The following is a 15,738-nucleotide window of genomic DNA, read 5'->3' on the forward strand; positions in this document are numbered from 1 at the left end:
TATGAGAGTAGTTTTTATATAAATAATTTCTCTGGCAATGATCACATGGAAATGTACACATGAATAGCGTAATAGGTAAAACTGTTCTCATTTTTATACACAGCATTACATATAATGAACAAAGAGTTGAAGTGCTAAAATAAACATTTATCTAAACTTATTCTAGCATCAGATCAACCTGCGGTCCGCTGAAAATATATGCAACATTGTCCTTGTTCAAGTACTTGAGGGCAATGTGTTTTGTTTTTTTTTGTTTGTTTTTTTTTATCTATGTACTAGCTTCTGCCCGTGACTTTGTCTGCGGGTTGTTGTTGGCAATGAGCCGCTTATAATTAGCCAAATGTGGTTGGCGATGATCCACCTGCGTCCACGTGTCGGCCCTGCTACATCTGTGCATATGCGCAGCAGCCACAGCTGTATGCACATCCGTATGGAGAGCAGAGCAAGCTGTGGTACCACGCTGCCTCAGCTCCGCTACATCGGGCAATTTGGATCACAGGGGTTGTCTTGTCTGAGTGTCCAAGCAGCGTCTGTTTTTAGTGGTATATAGAGTACATACAGTGTATACAGTAGTATATAGAGGTATATAGAGTACATACAGTGTAAACAGCAGCATATAGTGGTATATAGAGTACATTCATTGTATACAGTAGTATATAGTAGTATATAGAGTACATACAGCAGTATATAGTGGTATATAGAGTACATACAGTGTATATAGTGGTATATAGAGTACATACAGTTTATACAGCAGTATATACTGGTATATAGAGTACATTCAGTGTATACAGTGGTATATAGAGTACATACAGTGTATACAGTGGTATATAGAGTACATACAGTGTATATACTGGTATATAGAGTACATACAGTGTATGCTTTCACACTGTCCGACTACCTCCTGTTTAGCTCCGCCCCCCAACTAGCATGTAGCTCTGCCCACCACATAGTGTGATCCTATGGGACGGCTGAAGGGCCTGTGATGTCATGAAAGGTCCTCAAACGAAGTGTGTGTGTAAATTCTTGTCATGTAGTGATGTCATTTACCGGGATAAAAAGTAGCCTATATTTTAGGGGGCCACACGGTGGCTCAGTGGTTAGCACTGCAACCTTGCAGCGCTGGAGTCCTGGTGTTCAAATCCCGGCAAGGGCAAAAAAACATCTGCAAGGAGTTTGTATGTTCTCCCCGTGTTTGCATGGATTTCCATCCCATATCCCATACTGATGGGGAAAAAATGTACATTGTGAGCTCTATGCGGGGCTCACAATCTACATTTAAAAAAAAAAGTAGCCTATATGTTAATTGGGGTTCCTATCCATCTATGTGCCAAATTTCAGCAAAATCCGTTCAGCTGTTTTTGCGTGATTGAGTAACAAACAGACAAACTTTCACATTATAATACTAATATAATAATTTATAATGTAATTATAATAATATAATTTATATTAATAATCATAATATAATAATTATAATCCTATTAATATTATAAAGGTGAATGTTTGTGGGTTTGGATGTTCGGATGTTTGTTCCTCAATCACAGCCAAACGGCTGAACGGATTTTGGTGAAATTTCACACACACCTACATATTTCCCATGAAAGTCGAATAGGCTACTTTAAATGTGGGTCACTCACCCCAAATCGCCACCATCACCCTCCAAAGACGCCTCCAGCACTGCTCTGTCCACGCTCTTCCTATTGGTGCATGGCAGGCTGTGGGCGGGCGATAGAGCCAGGGCTGCGGCACCATCGGTTGGGGGCTGAATGTGGGCGTGCCGATTCACCAGGGACACAGTGAGGAAGATGGCGGCAGCCCACATAGTCCCGGAGCCACAGCTATACCAGGCCACCTGCACATTGCGGAGGATAAGGAGGAGGCTGCTGCACCCAACTCAACACATACAGGTCAGTGCAGCGGGGGGAGGGGGTGTCCCCAGGTCGGTGTCCCCAGCTTCAGTACCCCCCTACATTGACCCCCATTTAGTACGACTCAACATGGCCTCACTTCTCCGTTGCTGTATGAAGCACAGCGAGGTCCAGCGTCTGGTTGCTATGATGCCGGAGCTCGCTCTGCTACATACATGACACAAGCAGCAGCACGAGCTCTGTCTGCACTCAGCGAGCAGACACGGCAACGGAGGACACAGGCCAAGGCGAGTTGTACTACATGGGGGCCGATGTAGGGAAGGGGGGGCATGAAGCTGGGACCACAGATGGGGGGACAAGAGACTGGGGGGCAGAGATGGTGGGGGGAAGAAACTAGGGGGGCAGATATGGGGGGACATGAGATGGGGGGAAGAAACTGGGGGCAGAGATGGGGGGACAAGAAACTGGGGGCAGATGAAGTGGACTGGGGCCGGAGAAGGGGGGACATGAAGCTGGGGCCAGGGATAGGGAGAGAAGAAACTGGGAGCAGAGATGGAGGGATCATGAAGCTGGAGGCGGAGATGGGGGGACGACAAGATACTGGGGGAAGAGATAGGGGGGCGGCCAGATACTTCAGGCAGAGATTGGGGATAACAAGATACCACGGGCAGAGATGGGGGGGCAAGATACTGGGGGCAGAGATGGGGGGGGGACAAGATACTGGAGGCAGAGATGGGGGGGACAAGATACTGGAGGCAAAGATGGGGAGGAGACGAGACTGAAGGCAGATGAACTTGACTGGGGGTACAGATAGGGGGACAAGAAATATAAGTGGTTCGGCGCCACCGCCAAACCACAGACGAAGTCGCGGGTAGCTGCTAGTATAATATATATAATATTATATATATATTGTGCTTGAGCTGTTGTACAGCAGGCTCCTCTACAAAAAGAAAAATTTTATAAGTTTTGAGTATTTTGGACATGTTCTCTGACTTGTGCCCATGTCACTGCATAGGGAGCAGGAATGCTCTTATCATTATCTTTTGTCCGTGGTGTGATTCTGTATTACCAATCTCTTGTATAAATTAGTGGTGTACATTGTATCGTTATGAAAATGAGTTGGCTGTTGAAAAGTGATCTTTACAAAGCAAGAAGCCTCCTATGATGATTCAGTTGTCAAGAGGTAATAGTGCTTGTATAATAGTATAGCCATCTAGGTCACAAATACAGTCCTATGAAAAAGTTTGGGCACCCCTATTAATCTTAATCATTTTTAGCTCTAAATATTTTGGTGTTTGCAGCAGCCATTTCCGTTTGATATATCTAATAACTGATGGACACAGTAATATTTCAGAATTGGAATGAGGTTTATTGTACTAACAGAAAATGTGCAATATGCATTAAACCAAAATTTCACCGGTGCAAAAGTATGGGCACCTCAACAGAAAAGTGACATTAATATTTAGTAGATCCTCCTTTTGCAAAGATAACAGCCTCTAGTCGCTTCCTGTAGCTTTTAATCAGTTCCTGGATGAAGGGATTTTGGACCATTCCTCTTTACAAAACAATTCAAGTTCAGTTAAGTTTGATGGTCGCCGAGCATGGACAGCCCGCTTCAAATCATCCCACAGATGTTCAATGATATTCAGGTCTGGGGACTGGGATGGCCATTCCAGAACATTATAATTGTTCCTCTGCATGAATGCCTGAGTCGATTTGGAGCGGTGTTTTGGATCATTGTCTTGCTGAAATATCCATCCCCGATGTAACTTCAACTTCGTCACTGATTCTTGAACATTATTCTCAAGAATCTGCTGATACTGAGTGGAATCTATTCGACCCTCAACTTTAACAAGATTCCCGGTGCTGGCATTGGCCATACAGCCCCAAAGCATGATGGAACCTCCACCAAATTTTACAGTGGGTAGCAAGTGTTTTTCTTGGAATGCTGTTTTTTTTGGACGCAATGCATAATGCCTTTTTGTATGACCAAACAACTCAATATTTGTTTCATCAGTCCACAGGACCTTCTTCCAAAATGAAGCTGGCTTGTCCAAATGTGCTTTTGCATACCTCAGGCCAGGCGACTCTGTTTGTGGCATGCTTGCAGAAACGGCTTCTTTCTCATCACTCTCCCAAAGCTTCTCCTTGTGCAAAGTGCGCTGTATTGTTGACCGATGCACAGTGACACCATCTGCAGCAAGATGATGCTGCAGCTCTTTGGAGGTGGTCTGTGGATTGTCCTTGACTGTTCTCACCATTCTTCTTCTCTGCCTTTCTGATATTTTTCTTGGCCTGCCACTTCTGGGCTTAACAAGAACTGTCCCTGTGGTCTTCCATTTCCTTACTATGTTCCTCACAGTGGACACTGACAGGTTAAATCTCTGAGACTACTTTTTGTATCCTTCCCCTGAACAACTATGTTGAACAATCTTTGTTTTCAGATCATTTGAGAGTGGGCTGTCCATGCTCGGCGACAATCAAACTTAACTGAACTTGAATTGTTTTGTAAAGAGGAATGGTCCAAAATACCTTCATCCAGGATCCAGGAACTGATTAAAAGCTACAGGAAGCGACTAGAGGCTGTTATCTTTGCAAAAGGAGGATGTACTAAATATTAATGTCACTTTTCTGTTGAGGTGCCCATACTTTTGCACCGGTCAAATTTTGGTTGAATGCATATTGCACATTTTCTGTTAGTACAATAAAACTCATTTCAATCCTGAAATATTACTGTGTCCATCAGTTATTAGATATATCAAACTGAAATGGCTGCTGCAAACACCAAAATATTTAGAACTAAAAATGATTAAGATTAATAGGGGGTGCCCAAACTTTTTCATAGGACTGTAGTGTTGCATAGGCCTATCACAAGCAATAATACTATTAGATGAGGGTATCAGGCTCTGAGGAATAATGTACAAAGCAGAAATGAAAAAATAAAAAACGTAGGTTAGAGAAAGTTTAGAAAATTAAGGTTGGGGAATGGGAAAGGTCTGTCTAAAAAGATGCATTTGGAACTGTGAAACTTTGGAAGTTGGGTAAAAATCTACTTGGCAGTGGTTGTGCATTCTGAGAAGTAGGTGCAAATCTGGGGTAGTCTTGTAGGTGGGAGTGCAAGATTCAGATTATAGTGGATGTTTTGTCCAGGCTCAACTCTTTTTTTTTTTTTTTCAATTAGGCCAGGCATTTTGTGATAAAAAATACTCACTTGTCCTTAGTGCATTGGTGCCCTCCCAGTGTAGTCCGGTCCAGCTGCTCAGCTGTGCATGCACATGGAGTTATGCCGGGCTTGTAAAAATACTCATTCACAGCCGTACACACAAGCGCTGCGGACGGCTCCCGAACACTTTCCATTCACTTCAATGGGAACTCCATACTGTGTCTTCTGCTTACTAAACCCTCTCCATTACAATCTACTTTGTATGCAGCTCTACATTACATTGATACTCACGTGACTGGTGAGGCCAATCACAAGACACAGTATGTCAGAGCCAGCAAAGACTTCCGCAACAGCTGCATGCACACGGAGTTATGCCGGGCTTGTAAAAATACGAGTGCTCCCATTGAAGTGAATGGAAAGTGTTCGGGAGCCGTCCGCAGCGCTTGTGTGTACGGCTGTGAATGAGTATTTTTACAAGCCCGGCATAACCCCGTGTGCATGCAGCTGTTGCGGAAGTCTTTTCTGGCTCTGACATACTGTGTCTTGTGATTGGCCTCACCAGTCACGTGAGTATCAATGTAATGTAGAGCTGTATACAAAGTAGATTGTAATGGAGAGGGTTTAGTAAGCAGAAGACACAGTATGGAGTTATAGTAATCGTAAACATAAATGAATAAGTTCAACAATAAGGGTTTTTGACATATCTAAGCAAGAATAGGTTGGATTCTTGAATTGTTTTTGAGGTTCAGGTAACATTAGTGCAAGTGATTGAGTATAGTGGTGATTCAAAGATCTGAATCAATCATAAACCCATAAGCATAAGTTATGACAACACCATAGACAAATAGTCAGGCTTTGGTAGATGTTGGAAACACAAGTAGGTTTTAAAATATTAAGCTTCACAGACAACAGCAAGGTGAGAGAAGAGATAGAGCTAGCACTCTGAAGATGCAGTTAGATGGGAGAAGAATCAAGAGAGCAGTGTTCTTGGGTCCAATAGATTGCACCATACTGAGAAAAAGGTGTTCAACAATGTCAAATGCTTCAGAGAGGCTCAACAGAATTGAGTAGCTACCCTTAGAATTAGTTGTTAGGAGATTGTTGTATGGGCAATTTCAGTAGACTGCACAGACAGGCTGTAAACCAGATTGTTAGGGGTTCAGAGGAAAGATAGCGGAGGGATAGCTATTCAGATGAGAATGCATCAAGCGTTCCAGGAGTTTGGAGATAAATCAAAGAATACAGACAAGTTAGTAGCAGTACAGGATGCGTCAAAATTTTGTTTTCGGTAGTTGTTTTATGTTTAAAAGAGAAAAGAAAGATACCAGAAGACAGAGAGAGAGGTTAAATATTTTAGTGAGGTGAGAAGAGATGGATTGGGGTGATGGATTGGAGGATGTGTGAAGGGTTACTGATGTAGATAGGATAGTAGGATAAAGAAGAAGAAAGGAGCTGGAAGATGACTTTTCCCGAGTTGGATCAAAGGAATAGAGTGATGAAGATGAAGTGAGAGGAAAAAGAGATTGATTCTTCTTGGAGACTGGGTGAGTATTTTTTGACTGGTCTTCAGCTTAGAGGTCTGTAATGGGAGGGAGTGAAAAGTATCGCAGTCATTTTGAGTTTTTGGTTAGTGAGGAGATTAGTGGGGTGAAATAGGTTTGAATGGCAAGGTGGAGGGCAGAATTATAGTCTTCCAGCATGAATATGGAATGATTGTTAGATCTGAGACGAGGGCGGTGTGGTGTATTCTCTCTCTTAAACCTTTGTGAAAATGCAAAAATTGGGGTTAAAGCAACATTTTATAGAAAAAAAATGTTGCTTTCAATGTTCCTGGCCTAATTCTGTGTAAAGGGATTCAATCATTAAAATGGAATTTTTCTCCCTAACATGTAGGAATAGCCTTAAGAAAGGCTATTCTCCTACCTTTAGAAGTATTCTCCGCACCATGGGTCCGTAGATATCCCAGTTTTCTTCGGTATGCTAATGAGTTTTCTCACAGCACTGGAGTGTCCTCAGTGCTGCGAGAAAACTCTCCAGCGACAGCCTCCATCTTCTTCTGGCACGCCCTCCCTTCGACATCTTCTTACAATGGTTTCTTCTGGCTTTAAATGGCATGCATACGCAGTCGGTTCTGCCATCGGGCAGAGCCGACTGCGCATACGTACCATTTAAAGCCAGAAGAAGATTTCTTGGAGAGGGTGTGCCAGAATAGACAGAGGCCATCGCTGGAGATTTCTCTCGCAGCATTGGGGATGCCCACAGTGCTGTTTGAGCGCTGGGGAACGCCCCCAGTGCTGCGAGAAAACTCATTAGCATACCGAAGAAAATCGGGATGTCTACAGAACGGAGGCGTGGAGAAGACTTCTATAAGTAGGAAAAGAATAGCCTTTCTTAAGGCTATTCCTACGTGTTAGGGAGAAAAAAAAATCCATTTTAATGATTGAATCCCTTTAATACTTGAAAGGTCAAGTGCTCACTATACCCCTTGATAATGTCAAATTGGGGGTTTCCATTGTTTCAGTACCTTGGGAACTTGCAGTTTGGACTTGGTGCCTGAAAACTATTTCAGCAAAATCTGTCCTCCAAAAGACAGTTGGTGCTCTTTCCTGTCTGAGCGCTACCATGTGTCCGCACATCACTATATCAACACATATATTTGGGTATTGTCATGTCCAGGAGATTGCGCAATTGCGCAACAAAATTTGGGGTGCAATTTCTCCTTTAACCCCTTGCGAAGATGAAGAATAATTGGGGGCTACAATGACCTTTTATTGTAAATCAAAAAATGTAGCAAATGACTCAGAGGGGGTGGGTTCAGGCATGGTCCGTAGAATCCTTAGAAGGCTAAATGACTTAGTCCCCAACTAAGGAACCCATTTTAAGGTGCCAAATCTTTAAAGATTTGATTGACTTTTAATAAATCTGGCTCATATCATTCAAATTATCCTCTTTACTTAAACTAGCATAGACAATTTCATTATTTGCGAGTGTTGCTCATGTATAAATGAGTTTTAATAAGCATTGCTTCTAAATGCAGCCGCAATACCTTATTTCAGTATTTGGTGGTCTGTATCTTAATGAATACTATGTTAGGCCAGGTTCACATCTGCGCTAGGCTTTCTGTTGTTCAGGTCCACTGGGGGACCCAAATGACGGAGAGGCTGCCCTCTAAAACAGCAGTTACCCGTAGATCCCATAGACTATAATGGGGGTCTATTGGGTTTCTGCCATTTTTTATACTGAAGCCAACTTTTTTCTGTCGATTTTCTGCAGTTTCCAACGGAGGCTGTGCTGTAGATGTAAACCTAGCCTTACAGAGTAAGGCTCCGTTCTCACGGATTAACGCGCTACACATTGAAATCAATGGGAGGCTTATAACCCATTGATTTCAATGTGTAGTGCTCATAAGCCGGCACCCATTGAAGTCAATGGGATCTGTTTTGAAGCGCCACGCTCTGACACGTGTTTACGTGTCTAAATGAGCAGCGCGTTACTCCGTGAGAACGGAGCTTTAGAGCTCTACATGTGCTTTTCTCCTCCCTGTTAAATAGTAAGATGTAGATCCTTTTACATTTTCCTTCATAAATAACAATTGTATTTATTTATTTATTTATATAGTGCCATCATATCCCGCAACGCTTTACAGACATTGTCAGTCATTGTCCTATATGGGGCTCACAATCCACATTCCCTGTCAGCACGCCAAAAAATGTTATGTTGTTCAAATGACAATTTTTATACCAGTGCACAAACTCTAATATTACCGTATATCTTGCCAAATATATGTGTATATATATATATTTATTTATTTAAAAAGGTGTCAGAAAATAATAGACTTGTCCAGTTTTATGTAAATAAATCTGATTAGTCTATAAGCAAACACTATTTTATTTTCTACTTTATTCCTATTTTGTTTATGTTCGGAGACAGAAAAATCATAGAGCTCTAATGTTTTTCATCCGATTTCATCTAGTTTAAGCAATCCTTTAGGCAATACATTAAAAACCTAAAGATCTCTGCCCTGAGATTATGCTAAAATATATTTCTGAATGGTAGGCTAAATCCACCAAAACGGTTTACATTGCAGAGATTGCCTACACTTGAGTACAATATAGCAAACCCTCAAGTATATAACAGTTATTCCAATAAGCGTCTTCAGACAATTGGCTTTGACATAAAATTTAACACATTAGGGGCCAGTCACTTTTTGATTAGCAGTTCCAGTTAAAACAAAAACAAAAAATGTTAAAGCAAATGTTCACAGCGGCTTCTATTTCTGGATCTGTTTGGTTTCATTGATCTCCAGATCCTCTGCTCCCATAATTATTATAGTGATGTTTGGTGTTTTCAGCTCTGTTTTACTGAATGGATTATTGAGTTGGCTTTAAATGCAGCAATTGATGTTTTTACTTGGAGGAAAGCTCTTTCAACGCTGTAATACTTTGTCAATTAATTCAAGCCTTGCAATAGCTTAATTTGGTTATACAAATATGGTGATTAGTGTTTTAATCATCCTTCTATATTATGCTTGTTTACAGCATTCTGGGTCAAGCATTGTTGGACAGATGAGAATGCTTCATGCAGTTTCTTTTTTGTACATACTATATTCACGTGTCTTAAACATAACTGATTTTCTTCCCATGGGTCCATCACTTTTTTTGGTTTGGGGTTGGATATATTTTCCTCCATGTTTCTAACACTAAGCAAATGACTTGTAATGAATCAGACATATCATTCATTTTGTATGGATCAAGCTTTAAAGTAGCCGTTCAGTTTTAACAATCATTTGAGATGTCAAGTTAAAGGGATTCTACCACTAAACCAAGATTTTTTTTCTAATTGCCATGTCGGAATAGCCTTAAGAAAGGCTAATCGTCTCTTACCTTTAGAAGTGGTCTCCACGGTGCCGTTCCTTAGAAATACATTTAACTGGTATGCAAATGAGTTCTCCGCAGCAATGAGAGCGGGCCCCAGCGCTCAAATGGCGATGGGGGCTTCCCCACTGCTGCCCGAGAGCTCACTCCAGCGACGCCTCCATCTTCAGCTGTAACCCTGCCTCTTCTGTCTCGGTCCAACTTCCGACGCTCCTGTATTTTTGGGAAGCCGCTCTTGCCTTTGTAGTTCAATACAGGAGCGTACTATGCAGGCGTTAGAAGTTGGACCGACAGAAGAGGGGGGTTGCAGCTGAAGTTGGAGGTGTCGCTGGAGTGAGCTCTCGGGCAGCAGTGGGGATGCCCTCATCACCGTTTCAGCGCTAAGGACCCCCCTCATTGCTGCCGGTTAAAACCGGTATTTCGACGAGGTAATTAGAAAAAAATCTTGGATTAGTGGTAGAATCCTTTTAAGTTATATAGATTAAACACCACATACTATAACTTATATGCAAATTGTCTTCCCCAGTATATTTTCCTTTGCCTTTCTGTTAATTTAATCAAGAACTACTTTTTCACACAAATTCAATACATTATTGTGCCCATTAGTAAAACCCTTGGCAGACTGCAATTTAAAACCACATATAGACAGATATAGCCAAAAGCATATCTTGACAGTTTCCAAAACTGTGTGAATTACCTCTGCCTCACTGGTTGGATGCCATTTGATCCTGGTGACCTATGCCGTGCTGCTTTTCTTAGTGCACTTCAGCTCTGCCATGTCTCTGTGCTGTACCTGAACTGCTCACATGCCTGGATTCAACACCACAGCTATGGTTAAGTGTTTTCTGTATCTATATTTTAGTGCTATGCAACAACATACTCCTTTTAATTGGCTGCTACTTATGAGTTCTTCTGGTTAACCCCTGAAGCACCTGAACTTTATATGCGCATGGGGAATATATGAAGCTAGACCCACTCCATGCGTGGTGGATGGCAGCTGTGTCATACAGCTGACACCCAGCGAAGTCTCTGGAAGTTTAAGCTCCTCAGAGTCAATAATGACCTTCGGCTCTGAGTAGTTAATCAGTTGAGAAGCACTTCTTTTCATCCCTGAGCAATTGTCAATGCTGCCAGAGCCCTAGTGAAGGCTCCAAAGTCTGCCACTACTGCACTTCTGTTTATGGCTTAATAGGAATACGCTAAATGCACAATACTGAAATATTGCAGTAACATGGAGGATTGACTGCTTGATCCATCTAGTCTGCACTTATATTAAATCTATTTTAACTTATAGATGAGTTTCACAGGCATGCTTAAATTCACTTAGGCTGGGTTCACACCAGCATTGGCTCTCTGTACAGGGATTTTGTTCCCCTCTTTGCAGGCTTTGCCACGTGGACCCCATTATAGTCTGTGGGGTAACCGCTCTAAGCGGATTAGGTTCCCCAAGCGGACCCCCCCCGAATGGAAACCGGAACATAGATTTGAACCTGGTAGATTTCCCAACTACATGTGCTGGAAGTTTGTTCTAAGTATCTACTCTTTCAGGAAAATAACATTTCCTGACATTGCTACTGATTTATTAGGTTAATAAGTGTCCCCAAACACTGTTTAGCAGTGATTTATAATCTTCACTTAGAGCTCCTACTATCTTATGTATTTATTTACATGGGCATCTTTCTGTTATGTTTTCCTACAACTACCATGATGCCTTGGACATTCTACACTCCATTGACACCACCTCCCTCTCTCACTCACTCCCCCTCCTTTTCTCACTCACACCCCCTCCCTGTTTCTCTAGCTAGTTTGCTCACTACTAGCCCTTCCTAACTAACTCAATCCCTCATCCCATCATACTTTCCTTCCTCCTCTGGTCTGGACCTTGTGGGCCCATACCTGCGCTATAGAGCCAGAGCGAGGGGTCTGCATTTTGCAGGAATTGAAGCAGTGAGCATAAATCCAGAAGGATTTGAAATGTGAGCGGAGATGGATTTTAAAATCCCAAACCCAAGTCCCTTTGGGGTTGAATTATAGGATAGACATGTGTGTTCCTGTAACAATGGTAGTTATTTCCACCTTAGTTAGATCTAATTGCATATATCTCTATCTATCGTATAATTATATGTTTTATTATACATACTTTTTTTTGGTTTGTGTTTATTCCACCTTCCGGACCATATCAGGATATAGATAGGAGTCTATTCCTTTAAAGAGGAGCTATTAACCCTTGCATGAGATTGATAGAGATTCCATATAGATAAAATCAATGAATATATGAGTGGTGATGTTTTTAGCTTTAATATGTCTACCAAAAGGAAGTGCCATTTTTCTACACCATGTTTGTTTTTATGACATATTTTGGATTTAATGGTATTTCCCAGTCGTCAGAACATCGGCGCATGCAGCTATTGCGCTTTGGTTTATGCTAAGGTGATTGGTGGTTGCGGAGGTGACTGTGTGGGGGCGGCACCTTATTACGACACACCCGGGCACAGTTGCAACATCATTCTGTAGAAGCGCAGTATGCGTGAAATGGCCCATCGCTTTATTCTCTGGGTCCAGCTATACCTGCTTTTGCCAACTTGCCATAAAGTTTGATGTTCAGAGAAGAGTGCTGCTATTGTTTTTTCTTTTGTTTTAATTTCAGATCGTGTCCTCTTGTTCTTCTGTTTTAGTGTATTAAAAGAAAAAAAAATTAACATTTTTAAATTGATAAATAAACTAATCCAAATTGAAAATGTCCACCTTTTCCTAGTTAACCCTTTCCCAACATCTGCATTGTATTAGTGAGCAGACCCCTAATGGTTCTAAAAATAACAATAAAAAATAAAAATGGAAAAATTCAAATCAACCCCCTTTCTCTAGAACACATGATAATAAATAAAAAGAGTAAAACCCTTACACATTAGGTATCTGTGTCCGAAAATGCTCAGTCTACAACCCTATAAAAAATATTTTGCTCCTGCTGTAGCCAGAATAAAATTTTAAACAATGGAACAGGCATTTTTTTTTTCTCTGTTTTACTTTAAAAAAATAAATGAATTAATAAACAGTTGTATATATACAGGAATGGAAAAATTAAAGTTGGCCCAGGCCTTGTGGTGTTAAATGCCTTTAGTTGTAAAAGTCGGCCTGGGGATTATTGTAGATTTGCCACTAATACTGTGTACTGTGAGGCCCCATGTTGTGGAAACGTCCCTTTTTTTTGTTGAAGATTTTGCTGCAGTTTTTTTTAGCCAAAGCCAGGATTGATCAGATGGTAGAAGTATAAGAACTTCCTAGATATTTCCTGTTCCTTTTGTAGCTATTCTTAACTTTGGCTCAAAAAACCACTGCAAAATCTGCAATAAAAACAGCTGCGTTTCCGCAACATGGGGCCTTAAGCTAAAAGAAAAACTGAAGATGGGTTCACACTTGCAATGTGCTGTCCGTCATTCATATCGGCTGTGGGACCCAAACGACTGAGAGCCCGCCCACTAAAATAGCGATTCCTCACTGCCCAGCGTTGATGCTAGGCTGCAAGGCCCACCTTTCTGACAGTGGAGAGATCTTGGTTGCTGAAACTAACTACATCAATTTCTGCAGCTCCTGAGCACATACTGACAAAACTGACAGTAAGCTGAGGTTGGCTTTCTAGTGCTATATAATACCGCCCATCTCGGAGGACATAAAAGGTAAGAATCAACCATGGAAAAAAATTAGATTGATTCCCACTGAAGTGAATGTGAGATTTCTGAAACATTTTTGAGGCAGATTCCGCCTCAAAAATAAGCCTGCAAAAATCTGTGTGAACTTGCCCCAAATCTGCCCCATTGTATAAAAAAAGGATATATGACACAAGTGTAATAATTGAAAACCGTTTGTAACCAGATCTAACGAAAATGTGAGATTCAAGTCATTTCCTGACAACCAATCATCAGACCTTCCTCCTATTTTCTTCTGTTTTGCAAAGTTTTTCATTTTTTAAAAGGTACCAAAACCTTACAAATGCTATATATGTACAATTTGTTTTGCAAATAATTGTACTGTGACATGAAAAATGAAAAAGTTATGGCTCTTGAAATGTGGGGAGGGAGAAAACGGAAATGCAAACAAAAAATTAGTCTGGATATTAAGGAGTTAACTGTTGTCTTGGTCATTTATCTTGATTATTTGTGAATTTTTCTTGCTTAATCTGTCTTTTCTTCTTTCACAGGAAGAGCCTAAGAAAGTTCGTTTTGATTATGATCTCTTTCTGCACCTTGAAGGCCATCCTCCTGTAAACCATCTACGCTGTGAAAAGCTTACCTTTAATAACCCCACTGAGGAGTTCAGGAGAAAACTGCTTAAGGCCGGAGGGGTAAGTTTAGCAAGATGTTATTTATTTGGGGTCACATGTAATTTAAGTGACAGCTTATAGTACATTCTGCCCAGTGGTTTTGGTGGAGGTGCGTTAACAACCCACTATGTTTTGGCAAATATATTTCGATACAGGACATGTATCAACATTATAAAATATGGAAAGTCATAACTGGGTTTTTATTCACACGGAACAAGAGGGGGTGGATTTGGGCGCGGAATCCACGTCATAATCCGCCCCCTTACAATGGTGGTCCATATAGACCACTAACGTTCTCTTTTCTGCTAGCGGCATGTTACCGCTAGCGGGGAAAAAAGAAACGAGCTGCCCTTTCTTCAGGTGGATTCCGCGGTTGAATCAACCACGGTGTCCGCTTCACGACAGCACCCTCTGGACTAGGCCCATTCATTTGGGCCTAATCCGGAGTGGAAAGCTGCGATGGGATGCCCGTGTGAATGCAGCCTGACAAACATTTAAAATGTACCTAAACTTTCAGACAACTTTGATTTTCTGGCAGTATTTGTGTGATACATTTTATAATATACTCTATTAAGAAATTATGGATCCTTTCTGTGAAATCCTGCATTTTTTCACTCTTTCCCTTGTTTCTGAATTGAGCTGTTCCTGCCTCTCACTGAATATTACTGTGTACGGAATTACGGGGATGTGTAACATAGAGAAAATAAGAGGAGGAGAGGTTCAGTTCAAACAGTGATATCTTGAACAATATAAAACTTACAAACTTGCTTTTGGTGTCATATGAGAGAAGAGAGGTTGTAGTACTGTCTTAGAGATCAACGAACACTATTCGAAACAGCCGTTTCAAATAGCACGCTCCCATAGAAATGAATGGAAGCGGCCAGCACACAGACTTTGCTGGCAGCCGGCCGCTTAATCCCCCCACGTGCCGGCTACGTCCATTCATTTCTATGGGAGTGTGCTATTCGAAATGGCTGTTTCGAATAGTGTTCGCTCATCTCTACTGTCTATTTTTCCAGAGATATCACTGGTTCAAAACACAGTCGGGATTAGGATATTTATATGCAGCTGTGTAATATATTTGATATGAAAATCCCAATCCTGACTGTAAATTTAGGGTCGTATGAGAAGAGAATCTCCTCTTTAATTTGACACCAAAAGCAAGTTTGTACATTTTATAATGTGACCATCCTCATTTTACACCACCCCATACTTCCCTACATCGTACACAGTTACTCTGTGACAGGCAGGAACAGCTCTCAATACATAAACCATGGGAAGAGTGAAAAAATGCAAGATTTCACAGAAAGGTTCCAAAATGTGTTAGTAAAGTATACTATAATTGTGATAATGTGCTGCAGGTCCTCATGGTTTTGTGTTGCTGTGCCCTGCATTGGATAGCCTCAAGCTAAACATTGTAAAGTTCCCTATGAATGTTTAGCTTTCTAAAGAGCAAGAAGGAACTCAGTTGGTGGAAAAAGTGTAAAACGTTTCCTTGCTTTCCTTTGACTTGATGCA

The 15,738-nt window shown here is 41.3% G+C and overlaps 1 protein-coding gene across 1 annotated transcript in view; it reads left to right on the forward strand.

Moving 5' to 3' along the window:
* MLLT3 (MLLT3 super elongation complex subunit) overlaps window positions 1-15,738 on the forward strand; it is a 166,651-nt gene that overhangs the window by 83,894 nt on the left and 67,019 nt on the right. Inside the window, exon 4 of the mRNA XM_075280347.1 lies at window positions 14,098-14,241. Coding sequence (XP_075136448.1) covers window positions 14,098-14,241 — 144 coding nt within the window. The remainder of the gene's footprint in view (window positions 1-14,097; window positions 14,242-15,738) is intronic.

This window comes from Leptodactylus fuscus, chromosome 1, assembly GCF_031893055.1.
Source record: "Leptodactylus fuscus isolate aLepFus1 chromosome 1, aLepFus1.hap2, whole genome shotgun sequence".
Taxonomy (NCBI): domain Eukaryota; kingdom Metazoa; phylum Chordata; class Amphibia; order Anura; family Leptodactylidae; genus Leptodactylus; species Leptodactylus fuscus.